The 23,939-nt window shown below is 35.5% G+C and overlaps 2 protein-coding genes across 3 annotated transcripts in view; both read right to left on the bottom strand.

The window, feature by feature from the left end:
* The window catches only part of sha (shavenoid), a 39,106-nt gene that overhangs the window by 6,919 nt on the left and 8,248 nt on the right, over window positions 1-23,939 (bottom strand). Inside the window, exons 2-3 of one of the 2 annotated variants that reach the window (XM_069040357.1) lie at window positions 21,708-21,856; window positions 21,334-21,483 (exon numbers count right to left, since the gene is read on the bottom strand). In XM_069040357.1, coding sequence (XP_068896458.1) covers window positions 21,334-21,483; window positions 21,708-21,828 — 271 coding nt within the window. In that variant the 5' untranslated portion in view covers window positions 21,829-21,856. Of the gene's footprint in view, window positions 1-21,333; window positions 21,484-21,707; window positions 21,857-23,939 lie in introns of those variants that run through there. The other variant, XM_069040358.1, reaches the window with a different exon arrangement.
* LOC138125086 (uncharacterized) lies at window positions 12,320-16,152 on the bottom strand. The gene is made up of 2 exons (XM_069040359.1): window positions 16,109-16,152; window positions 12,320-15,646 (listed from the first exon to the last, which is right to left on the bottom strand). The coding sequence occupies exon 2, from the start codon at window positions 15,644-15,646 to the stop codon at window positions 12,608-12,610; it is 3,039 nt and encodes a 1,012-aa protein (XP_068896460.1). The 5' UTR covers window positions 16,109-16,152; the 3' UTR covers window positions 12,320-12,607.

Genomic DNA, 23,939 nt, shown 5'->3' with positions numbered 1-23,939 from the left:
GAAAACTTAATTGTTTCATTCCCACTGTTGTACTCCTGTCTCCGGAACTCGGAAAATAAGATTTTTTTTGCTTTACACGACGCAAAAGTTATCAAAAAAAGTATGTCATCTAGTATGAAGAATCTAATCACACTGTAAAACTTTTACAATTTGTTTGATCGAAAGGGCTAGACATCTCAGTAGGTAAGTCAAAATAAATAAAAATCGATTCGTAGATCAACTCGCATCGGGTAATTGTGGAAAGTAAGTTACCAAAAATCTATTTTTTTACTTCAAAATTATATTTTTAGATGTGGTTCATAAGGTATACATGCAAGGTTATTCACCGTAGAGTTCCCGGGAATATTTAATGTTATGCAACACAAAATACCAAAAGCTCAAATTGCTAGATACAATGTTTAACGTTTTACAAGTAAGGAATCAAAGTATGCAGTTTCATTTAAAAGTCAAAATGACATCTTATTCTCTATGTAAGGATTGTAAGGTTATAAGAAGAAATATTAGAAGAAATCAACGTTAGACAAAAACCTTAGAAATAGGCCTATTTGGGTATCTTTGAGAGTAAACATGCGCAGCTGGAACAGCAGTGCTCCTCTTCTCACTAGGAGCTGTCAAATACTAATCTCTTCTTTATTAGTATTGCCTATCATAAAACGTTAGAGTTCTGGGAGTACTATACAAAAGTACAGTTGCGGCCAAATAAAAGCGACCACTAAATTGACATTTTATGTCATCTTTATAAATTTTGGTAATTCAGGCTTTTAAAATGAAAGTTTCTCTGGTAACCAGATACCCATACCTGTGGCACAACATAACAGTGATACATAATGTCAATTTGAAAAATAGTTTTTTATGTAATCACCTAGGAGATGATTTTTCAGGTGATTTAATATTTAATTCCGATTTACAATAGAAAAAATTGCTGCCCAGTTTTATTTGGCCGCAACTGTACAATATTTCATATCTGCCAACAATGTAAATCGTACTCAAAGGTAACACAGGTTTTGATGTGCTTCTTTCATTTTTCTTACCTTTAACTAAACTATTTCTGAGTCTCACATTTGATTTACAAAAAATGTTCTCAATACCCGACTACTGATATTAGTGGTAGTATTTTCAAATTTTGGTAGTATTTTAAATGACCTTCAATGTGTATACATTTCCGGTGACGTCCAGTTCTTAGAAACAGATCCGCGAAATTGCCGTAAACCTCAATACAACACCGTACCTGAAAATTTTGCATTAAACACCGAATTTGAAACGGGCCGACCAGAGCTGTTAACCTCACCATTAACACCATTCGGAACAATGGCTCCGGTCAATTTTCAAGATTTTCGTCCAACCGGAATCGATCCTCCAGATCTAGATCATCGTTGTCCACTTAATTCAGATTTTAATTAACCCGAGATTAATGGTGAAAATTTTGATTAAACATCACTTTGTTCTAGATCAACGCGAGATTAGAAGATCTAACAAAACCCACGAAGAAGGTTAGCCTCTTTTCATTATGAGGCTTGTTTTCTTTAGGAGAATACAAGCAATAAATCATCATCTCGCATTCAAATTGCTTCTATATCGTTACAAACTCTATAAATCATGGTATTGTTTAGGGAATCAAGCGAAATCATTAACACCGAGGCCTCACACCGTGATTAACAAAAAAAATTTGTATGGCCATCACGGCACCGGTTTAATTTATCGATTAACATTAGTTTGGACAATGCTGGATTTAACAGGTTTGGCAATGAAAAACAAGCGTCAGATGGTCGAATTAAAATCCCAATAAAATTTCAAGAAGAAAGTTGTTTAATATTCGTTCTCACTGGTAGTATTCCTCTCATTTACCTTTTACTCGACGGCTCTGCGTTTGAGAGCGTTTAGATTTGTTGTTCTTAATAATCGACGTCACACCAGGTTGTGGTAATTAGGGGACAGCCGTATACATTAAGATAATAAAAAAGAACGGCTATTTTGTGCGCCTCGCTAAATTAATGCCCCACTTTATCTGGCTAATGTTCACAAAATCATTAATAATTTATGAATTTAAATTAATTAAAATTAATGTCGGTTTCTACCACACTGAATATTAATCGGTTTACTTGCAAGGGAATATTTTTTTCATTTGCTAATTGACGACTTGTAAATGATGATTTATAAAAGATGCGTCAGAAACGACCACAAAAAAAACCGACGTTATTTATTGTAGAAACTATTTTACACCGTTAAGGCCGTCGAAATATGACTCAATTTATTTATTTGAGATGTATAATTAATTCGAGAATGCTACTATGGGATGTTTGACGGTGGTCGCAAATATCTCCCGATCTGGCACGCAGGGAATTACTTGCATGGGTTGCGACAGGTGTTGGAAGCATTAGGTATTAGAATAATTTAAGTCAACTTTACGACTCTTACAAGTTGTTAAAAAGTAGCAGATGCGAATTTTAGGTTCCTACCGTCAAGGTCTGGGTTGGGACACTTAAATTTCTAGTACAATTTGTGGGAAAAATGGAAAGTAAATTCATCTACGGATAAACATTTTTAACTGTTGCAAAAACTTAATATAATAATATTCCAAAAACTAAGATAATAAAGCACAAAATTTTAGTTTTTACACACTTTTTTCGTTGTTTCTCATATACCTCTTTCCTTTTTAAAACGAGGTCCTCTTTTTTAATTCATGTGCTGTTAATTGTTCCATTTTACATCTATCCGTCTCTCTTATTATTTTTTTCATATTTTTCGCACGATAAATTGATGAAATGTTTGCTTTCTCCACATCCCACACGCCCTCGCTTCTTCTGCCAACGTATTTTTCTGTTGTCCTTATTTTTGCATACGAAGTTCCCAATTACTCCTTTTACCTCATTTTTCTTGTATTTATTTATATTTATTTTCACTATTCCATCTTTTTATTCACGTAACGTTTTAGATATTTTAATCTCTAAGCTATTGTTATTTATTCTTCAGAATAAAACTTTTATTTTATCTTAACTCATATTTAATAATATGTATTTGTATTTTCTCGATTTTATTCTTCAAAACAATATTTGAACGTATCCTCCAGTTTTTTTGTTTCTGTTATCCCCACTTTAACAATTTTTAGTATTATAGTCGTTTCCTGCATCTATTTTTCTAACGTTCTCTCTCTTCCGTTTTCATTCCCCAGATTAGTTCATTTTTTGAGTTTTTTTTCTCACCTGCTTTGCGTATTATTTCTTTTTTTTGCTTTTCTTTCTTTTCATTTCAATTTAATTAAATTTGTCGGCATGAAAAATTTTGTGGATTACACGTCCAGAAAATGTTTTGCGAGTGCTCGTGTTGCTTTGCCTCGGCTACGCAATATCACTCACACTGGCAAAATATCATTTTCTGGACTTGTGATCCAAATAACTATTACGTGCTTAGGTAGGTATTATCTTACTCATTCTCTTAGGCGAACTTATCCTTTTGTTTTGATTTTCAATCAGTGCTAACTTTCCTTACTTTAAATTATAGATATTATTTCTTCTCCTGCTTATTGATGTGTTTACCGTTTTTTGTTTTTGAAGAATTTTCCATAAGTTTTTATAATTTTTCTATTTTCACATGGTTTTCCATATTAATTTTTTTTGCTTACTAATCGAAGCTGTTTTTATCTAAATGATAATGTTTTTAATTCTTTTTATAACTTTAAAGATTAAATTATTTTATTTTTTCCACTCTCCTTGTGCTTTGTGAGTACATACAGGGTGATTCTGAAATAAGTTTGGAAAAAAAATGTGGAGTATCCTTGACACAAAATAATTCTGCGTAAATGACTTTTGGAGGTGAAATCAAAAGGATGGAAATTACCCTTTATCCTTGTATTTCCAACGCCAATGAATACGGAAAATTTGTCCGAATTTGTTCACTTCATTAGCAACCATTGTTACATCAACTCCATAATAAAGTCGTAGGTGCAGGCACACTCCTTTGTAAATGTTTCTATGGAAATGATCGAGAGGAGTAAGCTTGTGTTTGTGACTGACGGGCACCTTTGATTATTAGTGTTGCTAAACTACGAAGATAATCAGGTAATCACCTTTAACTCAGCAGCGTACTAGCAATTTTGACCAAATTTTCAATCATTTGTATCTCGAAAACGAAAAAACTTTTATAAGAAAAATTTTTTGTCAATGACTTCTCATCACTACCAATTACCGGTTTTTTTTCCAAACTTATTTCAGGAATCACCCTGTATGTATGTACTATGGCGGCCAAAAAATTTCGGCCGTCATTTTTCCGTCATTTCAAAAAAATCGGTGTAGTCCATTCCTTATTGTCATTATGATTGATGTTTTTACTTGTCACTTTTGAAAGTCAAGCAAAATGCCATCGGTATCAAATTTTAATAAAATCAAAATAGTAACTCTTGCACAAAGAGGAATGTCCCAAGCTCAGATTTCGATGGACCTTCGTATACCTAAAAGTACAATTTCGTCCATTCTTCAGAAATGGAGACAAAATGGAATGGAACTATTGAAAGACGCCAAGGCTCAGGGAGGCCTAGCACATTTACTGCAGAAGAAGATAATATGCTTCTCAATAGATTACGCAATAGCCCTTTTATGACGGCTGTTGAAGGGGTAAATACAAGCAAATACAACGGAAAGGAGCGGTCGATTTTCGGCAAACATATGGGCATGGATTTTAGTAGATAGACCTGGGCTAATGTTGTCTCTAGAAGATCGGCTCAACAGTGATGTTTATGTTAGGATTCTTGAAGACGTGATGATGCCTTTAGTTTCAAGAATTTTTCCGAATTTTAACTTCATATTTCAACAAGACAATTGTTCAATTCATTCAGCACATAGGGTAGCAGAAGGTAGCATAAACGTTCTTGATTGGCCAAGTCGCAGTCCAGATTTTTGGTTCGTAATTTGCAACAACGACAAGTAATTCGGAATAGGGCAGAACTTTTAACTGCGATTACTAATGCATGGCAATCATTACATAGGAATTATCACAGAGATTTATGCCTCTCCATCTCGCGTCGTGTAAGACGAGTTATTGACGCCAATGGAGCAATGACCAAGTATTGATTTTAAACTTCATTCATTTTATCTTTTGATTTAGCTAAGTACTTAAACAAAAATAAATGTTTCATTTCCTTGTCTTTGCCTTAATGTTTTTCGTTTGATTTTTTAAAAACTACGGCATACTCGTAATTTCCACGGTTCTCTGTTTGGTACTTTAATCCAAAAATAGCCGCAAGTCTGCCTCTAGTCTCTAGTGCCACTAGCGACTAGCGGTCGTGTGGTAATTGTGTAAGAGTGGAACTTGTCCTTTGTATTCACAAAATTTGAACTGATGGACTGAATGACAGATTGTCAAAATGACAATAACGATAACAAAGCGAGGTTATTGGTGCTTAAGGGTAGTTTACACTTCATGTCAGGGCCTTGAAAGTGACGGACGAAATTTTTTGGCCGCAATAGAACGAGTATATCCTCCTTATTGATGATCGCTTGTTTCTGTTATTTTTATTATTTGTGTTATAGTAATTATAATTCAATTCAATTTTCAATTTCATTTAAAACGCATTCACGTTGTTTCAGCCTAATGGGAGGTCATGGAAATTTTGCATTTATACAGCCAGCATACACGATTGTTTTAAATTCGGACTGTCTATGAAAATCTGACATTTTAGTTGGCAGTATTGTGATTTGCCATAATAAACCTATTTTAGGTTATAAGTGAACCGAACACTGCTGCCAGTTTGCTACATTTTTTAAATAATTGAACGCATTAGGAAAAATAATTTAAAATTTTAACCAAAAAGAAACATACACATTTGTAGCGCAGTTCTCGTTTAAGAACATTCCTATTACAGGGTCATTATAAATGATTGTCCCATAGCAGTAGGCGTTGGTGACGTAGTTGAATGTGCCGCAAGCCTCATAACATGAATGAGACTAGTATCGCCGATAGGTGGCGCTACCGGCAGTAGTGGAAATCTGTCTACCTACTATAGTTTAGTTTCTCTGTAGTTTGTCTAACGTTGCGAGGCTGGCGGCACATCCAAAATTTGTGTGGGTTTTCAACGCAAACTGCAATGGAGCAGTCATTTATAGCGACCTGTATATTAAAATGGGTAAATTATGATTAACTAAATTAATGACGGAATTGACAACAAGGCGAATATTTAAAAACGAAACGTCATATGACAGGGCCTGACGCCAATCTAACAAAAAAATATCTTGGCGTGCTGCGTGTTTAAAACAATCGTGAACGGCTAATAAACAAGGCAAAAATGAATAGGGAATTCCACAATTTTTCTTGGAAAGCAAAATAATTGCCCCAATCCTCCCACGTATTCTTAAACACTAGATAAATTTGAAATGTTACAGGTACTTGAAATATTACATTTAATGTGCATATACAGTTGCGGCCGTTGAAAACTCAGACACTTTGACAATGCCAAACTTTCGGCTTTGTAAATGGGATTGAAAGTGACGTTTCTCAAAATGTCACTCAAACATTATCCACATTAATTTCTCTCGCAATGGCTCTTATACTTACACCGTCCCTCAGTCAAACACATTTTTGCAAATCAGATAATTGCGGCATTTCAAAAGTTAGGCGCGATTCTGCCCTAATATGTCAAATACTGACACTGACTTTATAATCCTTGATGAAAATCCTGTTTACGCAAATCAAATTTCGAAATTTATTGTTTGAATCTTTCCTGTCTGAGATTTCAACGGCCGCAACTGTACCTACAGTCACTTGGAAAAAAATCGAGTACATAAAATTTTCTATAGTTTAATTCATCATTCTTGTTGTTAATTTTGAGATTACCGAGACAAGGAAAATGTCAAAACATTTTATTTCTTACGTCAGACATAATGACATTTCTTGTGTCAGACATAACCTATTTGAAAAAGCATGCCCTTAAAAGTCAGAAAAGCCTGATTTACATGTGTTGAAAATAGGAAATTTCAGTGTTCTTGATTTTTATGATGCACTCAATTTTTTTGCAAAGGACGGTACATATACATACATATTTCTAACACATCTCATTACAAATTAAACTGAGATATAAAAAAATTCAAAAATGGAAAAATTGCCTATTCATTTTTGCTTAATTTAATTTGGTGGTAAATCTGTCTGTTGAATTAGATTACATTTTTCTATGTTTGAGGTTATACATAACGTCAATGTCTAGTGAATTGTCGTCAGTTTTACCATTGGTTATGTTCATTTTGATAGGTCCGCATGTTAGGCACTTTAGTGACGAACATTAAACAGTGTGTCGAACGTTAAAAAAATAATAATTGCCTCCCATTATGCCAAAACAACGCGAACGGTGTTTGTATGCCTCAATTTGTTCCTAGTCATTTTCTTATTTATTTTTCTAATAACATTCTTTTGACTGTTTTATTTGTTTCGTCCTATTATTGTTTTTTTCTTGAACTGATGGTTAATTTTGTTATTGTGACACCTTACCTAAAATGTAGTGCATGTTTCACAAGAAGCGTACCTAACGCACCAGTACAATTGAATGATCAAATCGCTAACGTAACAGCAAATGTGCGGTTTGAGTTTGTTTGTCCTAGTGATGGCCAGTTCAGACAATTGTAATGGCACTTGGTGAACATAAAACTAGCAGTGATTCATCAATGACTGTAATTATGATGGTTTACACGCGGCAATCCATAATTTGCGGTGGCAAGGTCCTATTAAAACAATTAGTCTAACGCAATGCGAACTTTACACTAAACATTATCATTAAGTACTCTTTCCATCGGTTTCGTTTATTTTCGTTGTCAAAAAACACACGAATCCGGTAAAAAAACGGTCGGTAATGCAAAGAGCTGTCACGATCGTTCGGTCGATTTTCCGCTAGTTTAGAAAGTTCGAGGGGATGAACTCCACGAATCCATAATTGCAGTTGTTCGGCGAGGGGGCGGTTCGAGCTTAACGCACCTCCTCGGTAAAAGTCGTGCGTCACTTTGGCGCCAAAAGAAAAATCCCCGGAACCCACGCAGTGTCGTCACTCACACAATCGCAGGTCACAACAATAATTCCTAACTGTGCTGTTTAGCAATCTCGCATAAATCGAATTTTCTTTTCGAATCCGGTCACGTCGGATCGGACTCATCTCCGGTAAAGGGTACCGCATCTGTATTGTTTATAATCGAGGATTGCCGACCAACGGTCAGGATCGACAGGTTTCCTTATTGTGTTCGTGATGGGCGAGTAAATCACCGACGTTGTTGCCAGGACGGCCGTGATTTGTCGTCGAAGGAGAGCCGCACGTGGGTCATGGTGAGGCAGGTCAGGTCAGTCACGAACAGCCTTGTAGCGACATTCGAGCGGATCCGCATCGGGTGGGTTTAGTGGCTTGGCATGCAGATGCGCCGTGAATTATGACGTTACCGGTGCCGTTACCGGGATTAACGAGATGGGTGCTGGGATTGATGGTACTGCTGAAGTGTCGGACAAATGATCCCCGATAAAGTTGTATCCAAGGCATTAGGTGTTGTACAGCACTAATGGTTCAGGTTCTCGTGACAGTTTTATCTCCTCGAATATTAAATTCCTACAATTAGAGAGATTCTTACCTACATGACCAAATAAAGACGTTGCAGATTCATACTTGGTCGGTCACTGAAGTGTTACATTGCATTTTTTTAGTACCACACAAGTACATACATACTTCTTCCCTTCCTTCTTATTCTCTTCTGATCTGAAGAATTCAATTCTTTCCATTCAGCATACCATTTCTAACCGTCTCTTTCACGGTTGAAGACTCTGATGCACCAGCCTCGACGGCAATTCGTCTCGTACCGACATAATTTTAATGACGTCTTTTCTCGGCGTGCTCGACGGAAGAACTGTGAGAGTTCCAATATAATAATTGCGAGAATATGAAGTACCGCATTCGAACACGTTTCGTACGGTTAACAAGAATTAGAACATCATCATCAATCGAACATGCCTCAGATTCCGTCAACTTCCTGCGTTTCTGACGTCTTTGGAGCTTTACCATTCCCGATTTGCTGCAGCTGACGCTACAATAACCGTCGCCAATCTGGATCTCGACGGCTTTCTACGACGGAGGAAGAATGCCATGCCGCTTCTAATTAGTCGTCGAAGGGGAGTTTTAATTTTTTTGCGTGATTAAGAGGAGCTTAGCTGGAGACGAGTTAACTGCTGACAGCTTTGTGCATTTCTCGCAGAGATCGTTCGGATTGTTTGCAATTATGAGCACGTTGACGTCGTTTAAGCCATTCTTTTTTCTAAACGGTTTCTCGAGGGAAGCTCCCTCGCACAGAGTAAACGGTTCGCAATTTACGACCCTTTCTCCTTCGGGTATTTCCCACGTTTATCCACCACTAAAACAACTCGAAAACTGTCTTCCTTTACATGAGATGGCGACATAACCGCAAAGATTAATAGTACGTGTGGTCGCTGGGGATTCGTACTAAAATGGAAGTCGGGAGAGAGTAAGACGCCGGAAGATTAACGGCGCGCGTAAATTGTTGGTGTAAAGAAAAGATTGCTCCGGTGACAAAAGACCTGATTAAAATGTAGACTGATAATCAAATAATTTGTGTAAATCAGAGTACAAAAACTTTATTAGGTACATAATTTGTGTATTTGGTAAATAATCCTTGACGTAAACATATTTAGTTAGTAGAATTATGTAGGTACTTTCTTTAAACTCTTCTCGCCTACCCACATTCACAGGTTGAATAATTATTATTATCGCAAGATTTTCCCAAGAACAATCTAATTAGATTGCACTCTAATTATCTAGCTACGCCCGATTCTATATTACCTAGATGGATCGTTAATACGAAACGTACATCAAAAAGTTAAACAAATTGGTAATACAGTGAGTGGCAAAAGTGTGGAATAAATTCATTAAAAATTAAACATTTTTTTCTTCAAAAAAATCTTTGGACGGGTCGATTTTAGTTTATAAAAATACATATTTCAGTATGTACCAAATATAATTCCAAGCAGTCATTTGTTTTGGAGTTATGACGTCATCGATATTTTTTTTTAATGGAAACCTCCTATTTTTTTTCTTGATTCTGATAGCCCATTTAATAGTCTAAACGACAGTATAAAAATCTTGTTATCTTACAAAAGGAAATTTTTGAGAAAAAAAAAGTCGGAAAAAATAAATTTTATAACTAACAAAAACAAGTCAAAAACTGTGTTATACTTCGTCCAGCTAGAGAATGGGAGATTTTAAATTGTATTAAATTAAACCAACACTACAAAAGGCACTAGAATACATTAATTAGAGTATAATTTGCCCTGAAATACAATGTTACTGCTTCAAGGATATATTTCAAATTTTTTTGTTCGACACTGTCAGAATTTGAGAAATTTTTCCTGTGTGAGCGGATTTTGATAAATGTCAAAACGAAACGTCAAACAAAAAAACCTATTCAACTCGTTCTTGTATAAATTGGGCTTTTTTTTGGCACTCGTGGGTCCACTGATGCCAAAAAAGCCCAATTTACACACGAATTCGTTAAATAAGCTACTATTAGGTGCGCTAGATATTACTTTCTCTACGTAGAATTTAGTGATGTTTATGTCAACCAATCTCTCGCTGGACAAACTTTACTAAGTACTTAAAATTATGGAATTAAATGTTCGAATTGCCATCCCCGAGCTTGTTTTATCTAGTTTTATTCCAGCATCCAATCAAAATTAAAATTTTTATACGTTGTGTTTCTATTAAATGAGCTATTTTCGAAAACGTTTTGTAAAACAAATAACACATACGAATGAAATTGACAGTATCATTTGACTGTTTGATTTACCTACTTGATTTTTTTACTTGTTTTTGTCCGTTAATAGAATTAAAGGTAAAAAAGGATTTCTGAACAATTCTTTTCTTTTTAACCCGGTTCAAGATTAAGTATTAAAAGTTCTAAGCGTACTCTTAGAAACTCTAAGATCTAAGGAATCCGTAAACACGAAAATTTACCGTTAGTTGTTTAATGCAATTACAAGATTCAAACTGGAATATGCAGCTATTATATAGTGCACCAGTTATTGCATGTTTAGAGTGAATTCAGCTGATATTTCTTAAGAATTTGTATTTTAAGAGAGCTGGTATTTATCCACTTATACTGCTTCCTGATCTCAACATATTGGTAGATTTATATTTTTATAACCTTTACAAAACGTTACAACAATAATTTTTTCAACATCTACTCGTATTATGACCAGTTTTGAAAATATATTTTTTTTAAATGCAGAAATTGTAATTTTTTATATTTTTCTAAGAACCATAAAAAGACCAGTTTCATTTGTCTATTAAATTACATATTTAATTTCTTTTGCATCCCTTTATATTTCTACAGAATAATAGGTATTATAATTAGGAAGATCTGGAAGTATAACAACCAACCTCCAAGATAATGGAACATCTCTATTTTTTATATAATTTTCTTCATGTTTAATGTTCGTGGCACTTATTAATCGGTCAACAATTTCTCGGTGTTCTCTGCATATGGAGTTCGATTAGTCACCCACTATTTGAACCTCAACCGCGAGAAGCTGATTTCGTTGAAGATGTCTCAACTGACGGAGTTGAAAAATCTTGTCACGACGTATTATAACTTCCTCGTCGTGTACAGCAGCGACTACCGAACCCACAAAAAGACACGGACATGAAAAATGGCCACGCCATTCGGAAGCAATCCCGATGGTGTTTGCAGAGGCGAGCAAACGCTCGACTTACGGGAATCGTAAACCTGCGACTTGCCCATCTGTTCGATGCGATTAGTCATGCTTCATTAGAGCTCTGCCATCGTTGTGACAACCTGCCTAATAAAAATACTGATAATTTCATTATGCACAAGTCCGTTAAACGGCAGCGATCTTCTTTCTCTGTTTACCGCAAATGTCAACCCGAATTGCTCCAACACGATTTGAGTTGTCTCTTGTCTTGTGGTGCTGAAATTTCACCTGTAGAGTGTGCTACCACAGATCTAGAGTAGTGTTCAACACCGGGACATCTATTCATCTATTGTTATTATCATTGTCAGCACCATGCAAAATGCATTTTATGTTTTGCGATAGGCTAAGCGCGAAGCAACCCACAGTTTGTACTTAAGAACTTAGGCAGCAGTACTAATTATTGTCGATTATCGATGGAGTCCTGCATGAATAAGCAGCACGAGCTCCTCATCACCATAAACCGTGTCTTTATGGTCGTACCGGGCGTACCAATAAAAACCGATATGAAATCCATACGTCGCTGTTATTAAAGCAACGGTCGGTAGTAGGGTGAATCGCCCAGTAAATGAACAATTAAGGATTACTCTAACTTTCGACGGCAACATTTACTTTTGGTTGTGACATTATGTGATATTAAAATTTTTTGTTGGAATTCTTAAATATTTAAAATATGATCAAGCACAAAAAAATTATTATTATTGTGTTATAACTGTTTCATAAAAAATAATGTTTTTAAAATGTCCCAAAATCTAGTGAATGAACAATAAAATCTGGTAAATGAACGAAAAAAAGCCAGTAAATGAACAACATGTTTAATGAATTTGTATTTTATATAAAAATTAGTACAAAAATAGAATTAAAACAGGTAGATCTACATCTGGACGTTATAAAAACCCCCAGAGGTTAGAGGTTTCGGTTGCTTAATTTTTTTGATAATTTGATGTTTTTTATACCAAATTTGGTCTGTTAATTTTGGCCACTTCCATTTTCCGTTAGAGCTGTGTTTCATTACGCTAACTTCGTATTCTTCTCGATCAGTTGCCTTAATCAATCCTGGATAAAACTTATCATCATATTTCACAACAACGTAGTCTCCTATTTTCAGAATTTGTTTTGTCTCTAAATTTTTGTCGGTCAAATTTTCCGATTTGTTTTTGGTACTGTTTCTTTGTTCCTCTTCTACTTCCGTCAGATCATCGGACCCGCTGGAACTACTTTCGTCTTCTCTTCTTTCTCCTTTACTTGAAGTCTTTTTCAATTCTTTTGCTTGAAAATGTTTTTCCTTTTTGATTTTTTTTGTTCCTACTGTTTTATCTTTGTCTTTTCTCTCTCGCTTTCTTTTGATTATTATACTTTTCTTAGCTTGGGAAGAACTTGCCTTCTGCTCTTTTTTAAGTGTTCTGACTCTTGCTGCTTCTTCCTTCTCATGTTTTGATTTGTTTTTGGTACTGTTTCTTTGGTTCTCTTCTACTTCCGTCAGATCGTCGGATCCGCTGGAACTACTCTCGTCTTCTCTTCTCTCTCCTTTACTTGAAGTCTTTTTCAATTCTTTTGCTTGAAAATGTTTTTCCTTTTTGATTTTTTTTGTTCCTACTGTTTTATTTTTGTCTTTTCTCTCTCGCTTTCTTTTGATTATTATATTTTTTTCAGCTTGGGAAGTACTTGCCTTCTGTTCTTTTTTAAGTTTTCTGAGTCTTGCTGCTTCTTCTTTCTCTTGTTTTGCTTTGTCTTGTTGCTCGTAATATTCTAACCATTTTAACGATGTAATTGCGAAAGGCATTTTTTTAGCATTTTTGCGTTTACAAACTTTTTCGTTTTGATGGGGCCAATGTAAATGTTTTTCCCAAACTTCAATATCAGTCTTTTCTCTAACAATAATGTTTGAAAGAACTTGTATCTTCTTATCACTTTTAATATTTTCGATTCCCCCGTGTGAGGTATCTTGTGTATAAATCACAGTTGAGTGAGACGGTTTCTTCTTTTCAACAGTCTCAAAAACTCTGTCTAGAATAATTTCCATGATAACTTTAATCATTACTGTATATTCTTCTGAAGATAAATTCGTGAATTCAGTTGTTTCATTTTTATCACCAAATTCTTTTATTTCAGTAGTTCCATTTATACTGTCAACAGGTTTGATTAGATCATCACTATTTTTCGTATCACAGTTTAGAAAGTCAGTAGTTCCATTTATACTGTCAACAGGTTCAAATCTGTTGAATAGATTGTCACTATTTTTCGAATCACAGTTTGAAAAAGTGATTTGGTTTGCATCATCTAGCTCTTCTAATTTTTTCTTGCCAGTTGCGTAATCGTCATTATTGTCAAATGCCGGGTATAAAACGCCATCGATTTCAAACGGCAAATCATTCAAGAATGTTTCTGTGAAGTCTTCGTACGTAGGCTCCTGTTGAGCAATCCCGCCATTGTCAAAATTAAATTCCGATTCGTTTGCTGTAGAACTATTACTGTCAGATTTATTCTTAAAATCTGCACAGAACTTCCAAAGTGCGTAAGTAGTATCTTCGCTTCTGGCGTTATTTTCTAGATCCTCGTATTCAGCAAGTTTTGCAGTACCAAGGAAGTGATTCATTACTTTTAAACACGACTTACAGTCTTGAAACGTCAGTTCATTGTCACCTACTTTGGGTTTTGGAAATAGTTCATTCCTTCTAGTGGATATGCATTTCGAAAAATCTACATTGTCCGGATTTAATGGATAAAGACCGCAGATTTCAAAACCTTTTATTATGGTATTGGGCTGCGATGCTTTTTCAAAAGCTTCTTTAAACAGAGGGCAGAAGTTGTAGCGCGTTATAGATGCGCTAGTTTTTTGTTTGTGGGCTTGGCAAACTTTCTTCCACTCAACTTTTAAGGGTCTAAATATCGTAACATCACATGGTTGAAGGATGTGTGTGGAATTCGGATAGAGACAATATAAAATAATTTTTTTCTTCACACAAAATTCATACAATTCGATACTGTAGTGGCTTTTGTGTCCGTCAATAAATAAAATTACCGGAAATGTAATTTGTTTTTCGACAAGCCAGTTGTAAAATACGTTGGCAACATATTCAAAAAAAGTTGCGGCGGTCATCCAGCCACTGTCTGAGCGTCCAGTCCCCCAGGTACCTGGAACTGACAAAGCCAGCTCCTTGGGAATCCTTTTGTACGGAAAAAGCACCATGGGTGGAGCTGCAACTCCGGAAGCGCTGTAAGTGCACAACACAGTAATGGATTCTTTTTCGTTTCCAGATGAGATCTCATAAAAATTTTTGAAATTTTTGGAGATCGGTCCCAACACCAGCCCTGATTTTACGCAAGTCCTTACTCCAGTTTCGTCTGCGTTATATATCCGACAGGGGTACTCCATCATGTCTAGAAGATCGTGTTCCAACAAGTATTGTTTCAAGTCCTGAAACCATTTTCTGATAGCAGTTTCAGTTACCGCAGCACGCGACTTGGAAATAATTTCAGTATTACGTTTGACAATGTTTGGATGCCTTTGCAAAAATAATTTAAGCCATTTTTCTCCAGGCCTATTGTTTTTAAAAGGATTTGGCCTATTAGTTTCTGTCAAAATCTTCTGTACAGCGTCTTTTACTTCGGATGGATGCATCGGAAATCCCAATTTGGCTTTGGCAAGTATCCACTGTTCCAAACGGCTTTCTTCGAATTCGTCTAATACTGGCTTAGGACCCATTTTCCTAATGTTAGGAGTTTTCGCGTTAATTTTATTATGAAGTGTTGACTTGGGAATGTTATATTTTTTTGAAGCCGAATTCAAAGATTCAATGCCGTCTTTTACATCTTGGATGGCTTTAGCAAGTACATCCTCTCCATACCGGAATCGACAGTATTTTTTGGCAGCTTTCTGAGGTAGTTTTCGAACAGACTTCTCTTCACTCATCTGAAATAAGATGCAAATAAATACTTTCATTAATATCAATTAATTTTATTAAAAACTATTAGGTCCAAATATAAAATTCCAGTTAATGAACACATCTTGTTCAGTGACTGAACTAAATTTAAGCGGCGTTCATTAACTGGCTGACTACAATTGACGTTGAAAATAATTTTATTAAAAGATAACCCTATAAGCAGAAATTAATAAGGCAAATTTTCGCTTGATTTCATAAAAAACGCAAAAACCCAGTGAATGAACAGGGCGTTCATTTACTAGATATCACCCATTCTTTGGAACCAGTTATTGAACGTGGCTTAATATTGCAAATTTACATGAAAAATCAACCTGTTTCTGCACAAATTGTTAATTTGTTCAATTTACTTTACTTTACTTACTCTAGGTTTCATTATTTTCTTCAAATTTGGTTTTAAAATATGGTTTTCTAGATAAGTATATCTAACTTACCTTAAACAAAATGGCTCCCAGCCTCTCGCCTGCTTACCCACACCACTTCTGACGAATATCCACAAAGCACAGTTGGATGTTAAAATTAATCTAATGAATGAACAAAATACTGCGCACGTGTAACTTTTGCCAAAAGCATGCGCGAACTATTTAAAAGCTACTGATTTCTTATTTTCAACGAAAAACCAGACTTTCGTTCATTTACTGGTCAGTGTTCATTCTCTAGGCTATTCACCCTACTGTACTTTTCCCCGGACGAAATACCCATTCTCAGGAGTCCACATTTGAATATAATACCAGTCGTGAGCGTACATAATTGAAACAAATTTTTGCGAGGCAATCATCAATCCCGAGCGGCTTCGGTGACGCCATTTGTTGCGAATTCGTTTCTCGCGCGGCAGAACCGGAAGCGATGAGAACGCGGCGTTGGCTGAATCGGATTTGGTGAAAGTCACTTTCGTCGTTTCGATAAGGGATGCGGAGGACAATGGTGGTAAACGACCGGTGAAGCGTGTTTTTTCGCGGGAATCCTGCGAGTGCGTGACAGGAGGCTGTAATCGGCTTTGATAAATCTAAGAACGCTGCTAGAATGGCCGTTTTTAGAAGCTGTTAGATCGATTGAGATTGTGGTTGAAAGGATTCGCGGAACTATTGACGTCGCCGCTTCTCCACGTATTTCAACTGTGGATGATAAACAATCGGGAACCGTTATTGACAAGCGGGCAGGAATTTTCACTTATAATATCCCAATGCAGAGATTCTATCCGAAATTATTTTGAATGCATTGCTGACAAAGTTATTAATCGCCCGTGTCGAAGATGAGGGGAAGTCTTTTAAAAATACATATCAATACCATAGAATTTTAACTCCTCAACAGACTGAACTTTTATTTATAAAAATGTAGTAATTCGAATAAAAATTTTGCTATTTTTGTAATACCTACCGAAAATACGGTGCGATCAATTAAAAAATAAATCGAGTCGGCGTGTTACCTATGACAACCCATGCTATAGCATAGGCTCCAAAGCAAACTCGATTTATTTTTTAAATGATCGCTCGGTATTTTTTTTCTCTACCGGTTAGAAATGTAGGCTGTGGATACCTCATTTGAGGTGAGAAAATTCAACTTTCTCGCTAAGGTAAGAAAGTTAATCATGAAATGTTTATGGTAAAACTGTACCAAAATACAAATGTCAAAAGTGTCAAAAGTGCAATAAGTTATTGATAAATGAAAGCCAATTCAATAAAGCAAGTTGGTAGATCAATCATATAATCGGGAAAATAAACAGATAAGGTAGGTAGGTAGATTACTTTACCCTGTTTATTTCAAATTTTCGAACAAACGTCAAATCTTCAAATGCGATGACAAGTTAATTAAACAAATAACCCAGCCTACTATTCAATTCCCAAAATTTTCGTTTTAATCAGGAATATAACCATCTTTTTTTAACTTTTTTCATCGAAGTTGTGCCGGTAGGGAAAAAATAGTATTCAAACCTTGTTAAGAAAGTGCCCTTGCAGACTTTAGGCACTTAGAAACCTCGGCTACGGCTCGGTTTATAATCTTTGCCTGCGGTCTGCAAGAAAGCACTTTCTTACCTTGGTTTGAAATACTATTCTCTCCACCTAGAGTTGTCAAAATTCTTTCTGGAAATATTTTATGTATCCATGGTTATAACAATAAACGTAGGTTTCTCATTGGATAGTACAGGGTTATTCTAAATGATTGTAGTCGAAGTGGGTCATGACCATGTTATTACGTTTTTGCCGCTTTCATGTGAACTGTCAGTTGTGTCGCTGTCACTGTCATTTTTTAGGTGAAAAGTGCGGTGATGAGGATTTTATTTATTTTTGTTAAATTAACCATTGAATCCAGAAATATTGAGTTGTTCTACAATCAATTTTAAAAATATTGAGTTGCTTTGCACCCAATTTAACACATCATTTTGATGATTTTTTTATGTGGAGCGACAACCATAAATTTTACATTCAGTTTTCACGCCTACTTCGACTACAATCATTTAGAATAACCCTGTACATACATACATTAGATTCATCATTTTCAAAATAATAAACGACACCGTTTACCATTTTTAAACCAGGCGGAGTTTTGTGTTTTATAATTATAATATACCTTGTCTTGGAGTTTTTGATTGAAACAATATTTGTTCCAAATTATCCGCGTAAACAACCATCCTATCTTGTTGATCAATTTAAATTTAAATTTTACGACATTTTATTTTTAATGTACGACTTTGTTGTTCTCGAACGATAATGACCTAGTTTTCTGATGCGTTACTACCCTAGGCCTAGGGCGTTATCTTCAAATAACAGGCTTTAGGGCGTTATAAGTTCTTTGTTACTTAGTTACGACCAGGTTTAATGTATTTGCAAACAATTTCCTCTGACTGGTATAAATTAATAAAATAATTGGCAATCCAAAAACACATGAAACTAGTCGAACATTAAGCGTTGAAGGCACCACGGGTGTTATAATGATACGCCCTCGGTCGGCGTGCTCCTCTCAGGCCAAAGGCCCTTGGGTTTCACTCTGCCGACCTCACGCGTTATCAACCTTATAACACCCTTAATACTACCTTAATAACTATTAATTTAATCCAACAAAATTGAATTTGGATTAATGGAAAAAGAAATATGGAATAAAAAAAAAAGTTTTTATTGTTGTATTGTTTTTATTTATGTCCTAATTCCGGACAATTTTCATTGGAAAAATCCAAGTACCTAAAGCAAATAATTTATCGACTGGACACTTTTCCTTCATTCTCTAAATGAAATTTGTTCCTGAAGATAGAAAATATCTCTCATATTCATGTGCTTTTGTTTCAAATGATTTTGTCCGTCACAAATGGATGGATGCGGTTTTGCGTAATATCAAGAATGGCTGATTATTTTTGACAACTAAAAGAATCGACAAAAGTTTTGAAACTGAAGTTTGGTCGATAAAAAAAAGACATTTTTTTTTAATCTAATGAAGAAAAAACTTAATAATGAAGACTACTCTCGTCGTTAGCATCTCTATAAAGAAAACCGATTAACGAAGAATTTCATTCTACATTCTAAGTTCCCGTATAATTAAATTGACAAAAAAAAACTAATATGAAGTTATGCTTCGTCAGCCATACTCCCCAGATATGACTCCAAGGGAATAACACTTGTTTCTAATCGACAAATTGTTTATTTTTAATAATTTGCGAACAAATTTGAATTCAATTTTGAAAAAATAAAAATACTTACATAACTTAAAAAAAAACTTAAGGACAAAATTTTAAGAAAATGTACCAAAAAAAATCTATTAATTAAAAAAAAAATATTTCTTTAATGATGTTTCTTTTCTAAGAAGATTTTATTAATACATAGTAAAATACCCGATCATAAATTCGTTTATTAAGAATAAACAAATTAAGACTTTAAAGTACAGGGTTATTGTAAATGATTGTAGTGGAGGCATGCTATGCCCATGTTATGTGAACTGTCAATTTTTATCACTGTCAGTGTCATTTTTTAGATGAAAAGTGCAGTGATGAAGGTTTTATTTATTTATTTTTTTAAATTAACGATTGAATCCAAAAATATTGAATTGTTTTTCAACCACTTCTAAAAATATTGAGTTGTTTTGCACCCAATTTAACTCCTGTGTGTGAACGGTGTGTACCTACTCACTTATTCATATCCATTTTGATGTTTTTTATATGGAGCGGCAACCATAAATTTTACACTACGCCTACTTGGATCACAATCATTTATAATAACCCTGTAAATTTTATAAAAATTGTGAACATCTTACTCTATGTAAAAACAATAAAACAAAAAAAAACAGGTTATGTTTTTCATTTTACATGTTAAAAAAATGTTTGGATTTTTTAAAGCAAATTATAAACAAATCAAATTAATATAAACAGATTATATCACTTTTTTAAATACTTTCACATTTTCCGCACACAATTGTTGAATTTTGTTCATTTATAAGATTTTCTAATTAAATTACATTCCTTCAAAGTTTATTTGGACGATTCTTGATTAATGATTAACGATCAATAAACATCCTATTACAAATTTGTTTATTAAAAACAAATTAGTTTTAGAAAGCGATATAATTATATTATTTATTAATATTGACAAACAACTACAAATTAAGAGTTTATAAACAAGCCCGTATTTTGATCTGAAATTTTCATCCAAGTTGCAAAAAGTATTTGTAAACAACTTATTTCTAATTGTGAAGCCATCGACCTATAATAGCTACTGATGATGCAATTTTTTAAATATTTTTAAAATACTTTCACATTTTTAGCGACTGTTATTTCAAAATTTCACTCATCCCAATTAATATTAAAATTGTCCCTCTTACTTTGTTGTTTGAGTAACTTCAACTCCTATTACTGCCATTTAAAAAAACTACGTACTCGAGTACATTGTAATAAGGTTTCAAATTAGCAATAATTTTACTTCTTGTTGCATTTTTTAATTGAAAAAAGATGGTATAACTTGTAAGTGAAAATATCAAACATCATTACTGCACAGTATGTGTGATCTAGAGGTGCGGCTTCTTGCACTCTGCACCATTTTTCCATAATCTCTCCCGATCAAGAAATATTTATCTCGACTTAAATGGAAGTGGGAGAGCCAGTACTTCGTGATGGTATTTCTTTTTTTAAACTACAAACTGAAAACTACTGACGTTTTTCATGTCGAACATCATAAATGGAGAAAAAACCGTGTCATCACTCATCATGGTGTGACAACTTCAACAAAAGTTCGACACTTTCATCAAGTTTCTTTTATCGACATTGTAGCAAACGCACTTGATTTTAACGCTCAATAATTGTTCACGATGACTTATAACTTCTGACACCGTGACCTGTCAGTTTTATGACCGTCATGCAAATTTCAGCCATCATTCTGTCGAAGTCGAGGCGCGGCTAGCTTTTATATAAATGACACGTCTCAGAAAAAAAAAGAATGATTATAAAACCATTCGAATTCCCCACGGGATTGTCCAAGTCCGCGCCATAAAATACACCCATTAAACAATTATTTGTCTCGTTAGTCCCTGGCATTCTTCTCCCGCGTCAGCAACGGTCGTTCTGTATAAATGAATTTTCTCTAAAGAAATAACTGAATTAAATGAATCCTAATTGCGCTTCGTTATACGTTCGCAGGAGTCGTAAAAGCGTAAAGGCGGATCCGCAACGGTCGCGACTTACCGTGGATGTCGTCGACGCAAATGTGCAAGTCCTCCCTGAAGGCTGGCAAGTGAGGGTGGCAGCGACAGGTGCACGGGTCGACCGTCGAGAGGGCGGCAGCGGTGCCGCTGCTGAGTCCCACGCAGGTTTCGGGCTTGCAGTCCTTCGCTCCTGGAAAAACATCACCGATGAATGGGATAAATTTCATGGAAGACAATTCGAAACAGTGCCAGATGAAAACCGACACCTTCAAAATGCTTTGGACAACTTTACAAGCTTTTGACAACAGCAGTTTACGTGGATGCGAGAAGCGCGTGAACGGAGGAGGAATCTTGATAAGGCGGGAATTGAAATGTTTGCATACGTAGTGTTGATAATTATAGAGATGATCTTACCTTCTGGATGGAAGACATCGCCCTTATTCTGTCTGGTGACGTGCAGACTACCATCCGTCATTCCTACTACTGCGTTCACCAGCCATGGCAGTAACATCAACAACAAACCCGCTACCTCCATAAGTGATCCGGCTTCACGACCATTTTATCTGAAAAACAAACACATCTCACATCACCAACTAGTGGACCCTGATAAATTAATGTCCTTTACGATTTTTTAAAAGCTACTAAACGTCAACTGGACACGGCTCTCCAACAGGTTCTCGTCGGCCCGTTCGGTGGTAGCGGTAATTAAACTACAAGTACCTAAGTTTTTAAACATGAAGTCATGTCCACGCGTTCCGTTAGGCGTTATTGCCTCATATTTTACCGAGAAAAGTGGGAAATTGTCTCGGATTTGGGTGACAGATGGAGGACATCACGACACTGGAGGAGTAGCAGTGATCCTGAAGAAATTCAGTTGACTTTCATCAAACCATCCGAATTTATGGTGTTCGATAGTTATTCGGATTGCATTGTTGCGGCACATTGATGAGAAACTCTCCTTACATAACTCTCGGAAGACGGTCGCCTCATTTGTATTTTCCAAAATAATTATATAATTAATTGCGAGTCAGAACATAACGAAATTATTTTAATTCGGTCAATTTATGGACAACCGTTTGATATTTCCTCAACAGTTGATGAGCTTGCGTTAAAAAAAGAAATTTCTTTCCAAATAGTACCTTTATGCCGTTGCACAAAAGAAAAATGTAATTAACAAGGTTATAAACGAGTGATGAACCATCTAAATTCTAAGCGAATCCGTGTAACACATTCGGGTCCATAAACAGGAAAGAAACGTTAATATTTTGATACATCACCTCGATCTGTGATTTATCACTAATAAAGAAATTAGTAATTGCTAATGTGACCATAAAAGACGTTTTAACATTAGCAGCTAATAAATTTCTTCTACAAACTGTACTTTTATTAATTTTTATGTTATTAATAAAAAAGTGTAGACTTTCGTGTCCACCTGTCATATTTTATCATTCTCGTGTCGTCGCGTTTTTGCACTTTATGACCGCGTGGAGGTGAGAATTTGTTGTTTTTCACTCTGTTTAGGGAGAAAGCAATCGAAGCGCGTGTGGAAATCATCTTCTAACCCGGTTTATAAAAATGTGCTGTTTTCTCAACCAGAAATAATGGAGTCCATAAACAGTAGTAAAATATTTATTAATAATTTAAAAACACTCAACAAGCGAGGAGAGCCGTAGAATTTGTTTACCAACTGTAGTTTCTCGATGGTCGAGAGATAAGAGATATCTGCATGCAAATACCAAGATAACGACTTAGAGAGAAGCCTTTCTGTTTTATTTTACTTCAAATTAACCAAACAGTTTAAATTGTGCATCTTCCCGCTTGACTGGTTGAAAGATAATCGTGACAAATACCGCTCGTGTCGAGATTTTGATGTTTCGTGACCCGACAGCAGCGTTTTACATCTTGTAAAACTGTAGATCAATATTTGTCTTGGTTTTTTGGTATCGACGGTGCCAAATTTCGAGGGGATCTTCAGTGTAAAAATATTTGCGAATGACGGCGGCGCCGTCAAAGCCCCGACCATCACCCGCCAAAATGAACGTTACGGTACCGACTCTTTTTGCGTTTGTGCAACATATGGCGTTGTCCCATGCGTCGCCGCGTCCATCAAGCCATCGCTCGTAAATCTCGTTATTGCGGACCGTTAAAAGTACCATGAAATATTGAACATTGGATTTTTTTCCTCTTGCTCAAACATTCCTGTATTTGCCATATGCCGGAACGTGCGCCAAACAAACGTGAGGCCACTAACATCTTACCCATGTTACGTCGAACCACCATTGTTCAAATTGCATTCAATGCAAACGAAAGTGTTATAAGTTTTCCTGTGAACATGTCGCACGTAAAAGTAAAAATTCTGACTCGGTGGATGCAAACAATGCCTAAATGGGAAAGCGGTCCGATGGTGCTGCAATTAAGACCATTTCTATTCATTAGCGGTGCGGAGAAAATTGGGCGGAAGATGGTACCGATATGTCGTACCCCACACGAAAATCTGTTTTCTCACCGTAGATCACCTATTCGCGACATACAGTCGTCTATCGCAAGATGATTAGGACTGAGCTATGTAAACTAGGCTTCTTGACAAGTGACAGTTCTCTTAAACTTCAAACAAGAAAATTTAATATTTGAGAAGATGAGAAGAAA

This window comes from Tenebrio molitor, chromosome 2 (genome assembly GCF_963966145.1).
Source record: "Tenebrio molitor chromosome 2, icTenMoli1.1, whole genome shotgun sequence".
In the NCBI taxonomy this organism is placed as follows: domain Eukaryota; kingdom Metazoa; phylum Arthropoda; class Insecta; order Coleoptera; family Tenebrionidae; genus Tenebrio; species Tenebrio molitor.
This window is presented reverse-complemented; position numbering and strand designations above follow the sequence as displayed.

Excerpts from the sequence above, each read along its gene's own strand:
- LOC138125086 (XM_069040359.1), bottom strand. The coding sequence starts at position 15,646 with ATGAGTGAAGAGAAGTCTGTTCGAAAACTACCTCAGAAAGCTGCCAAA.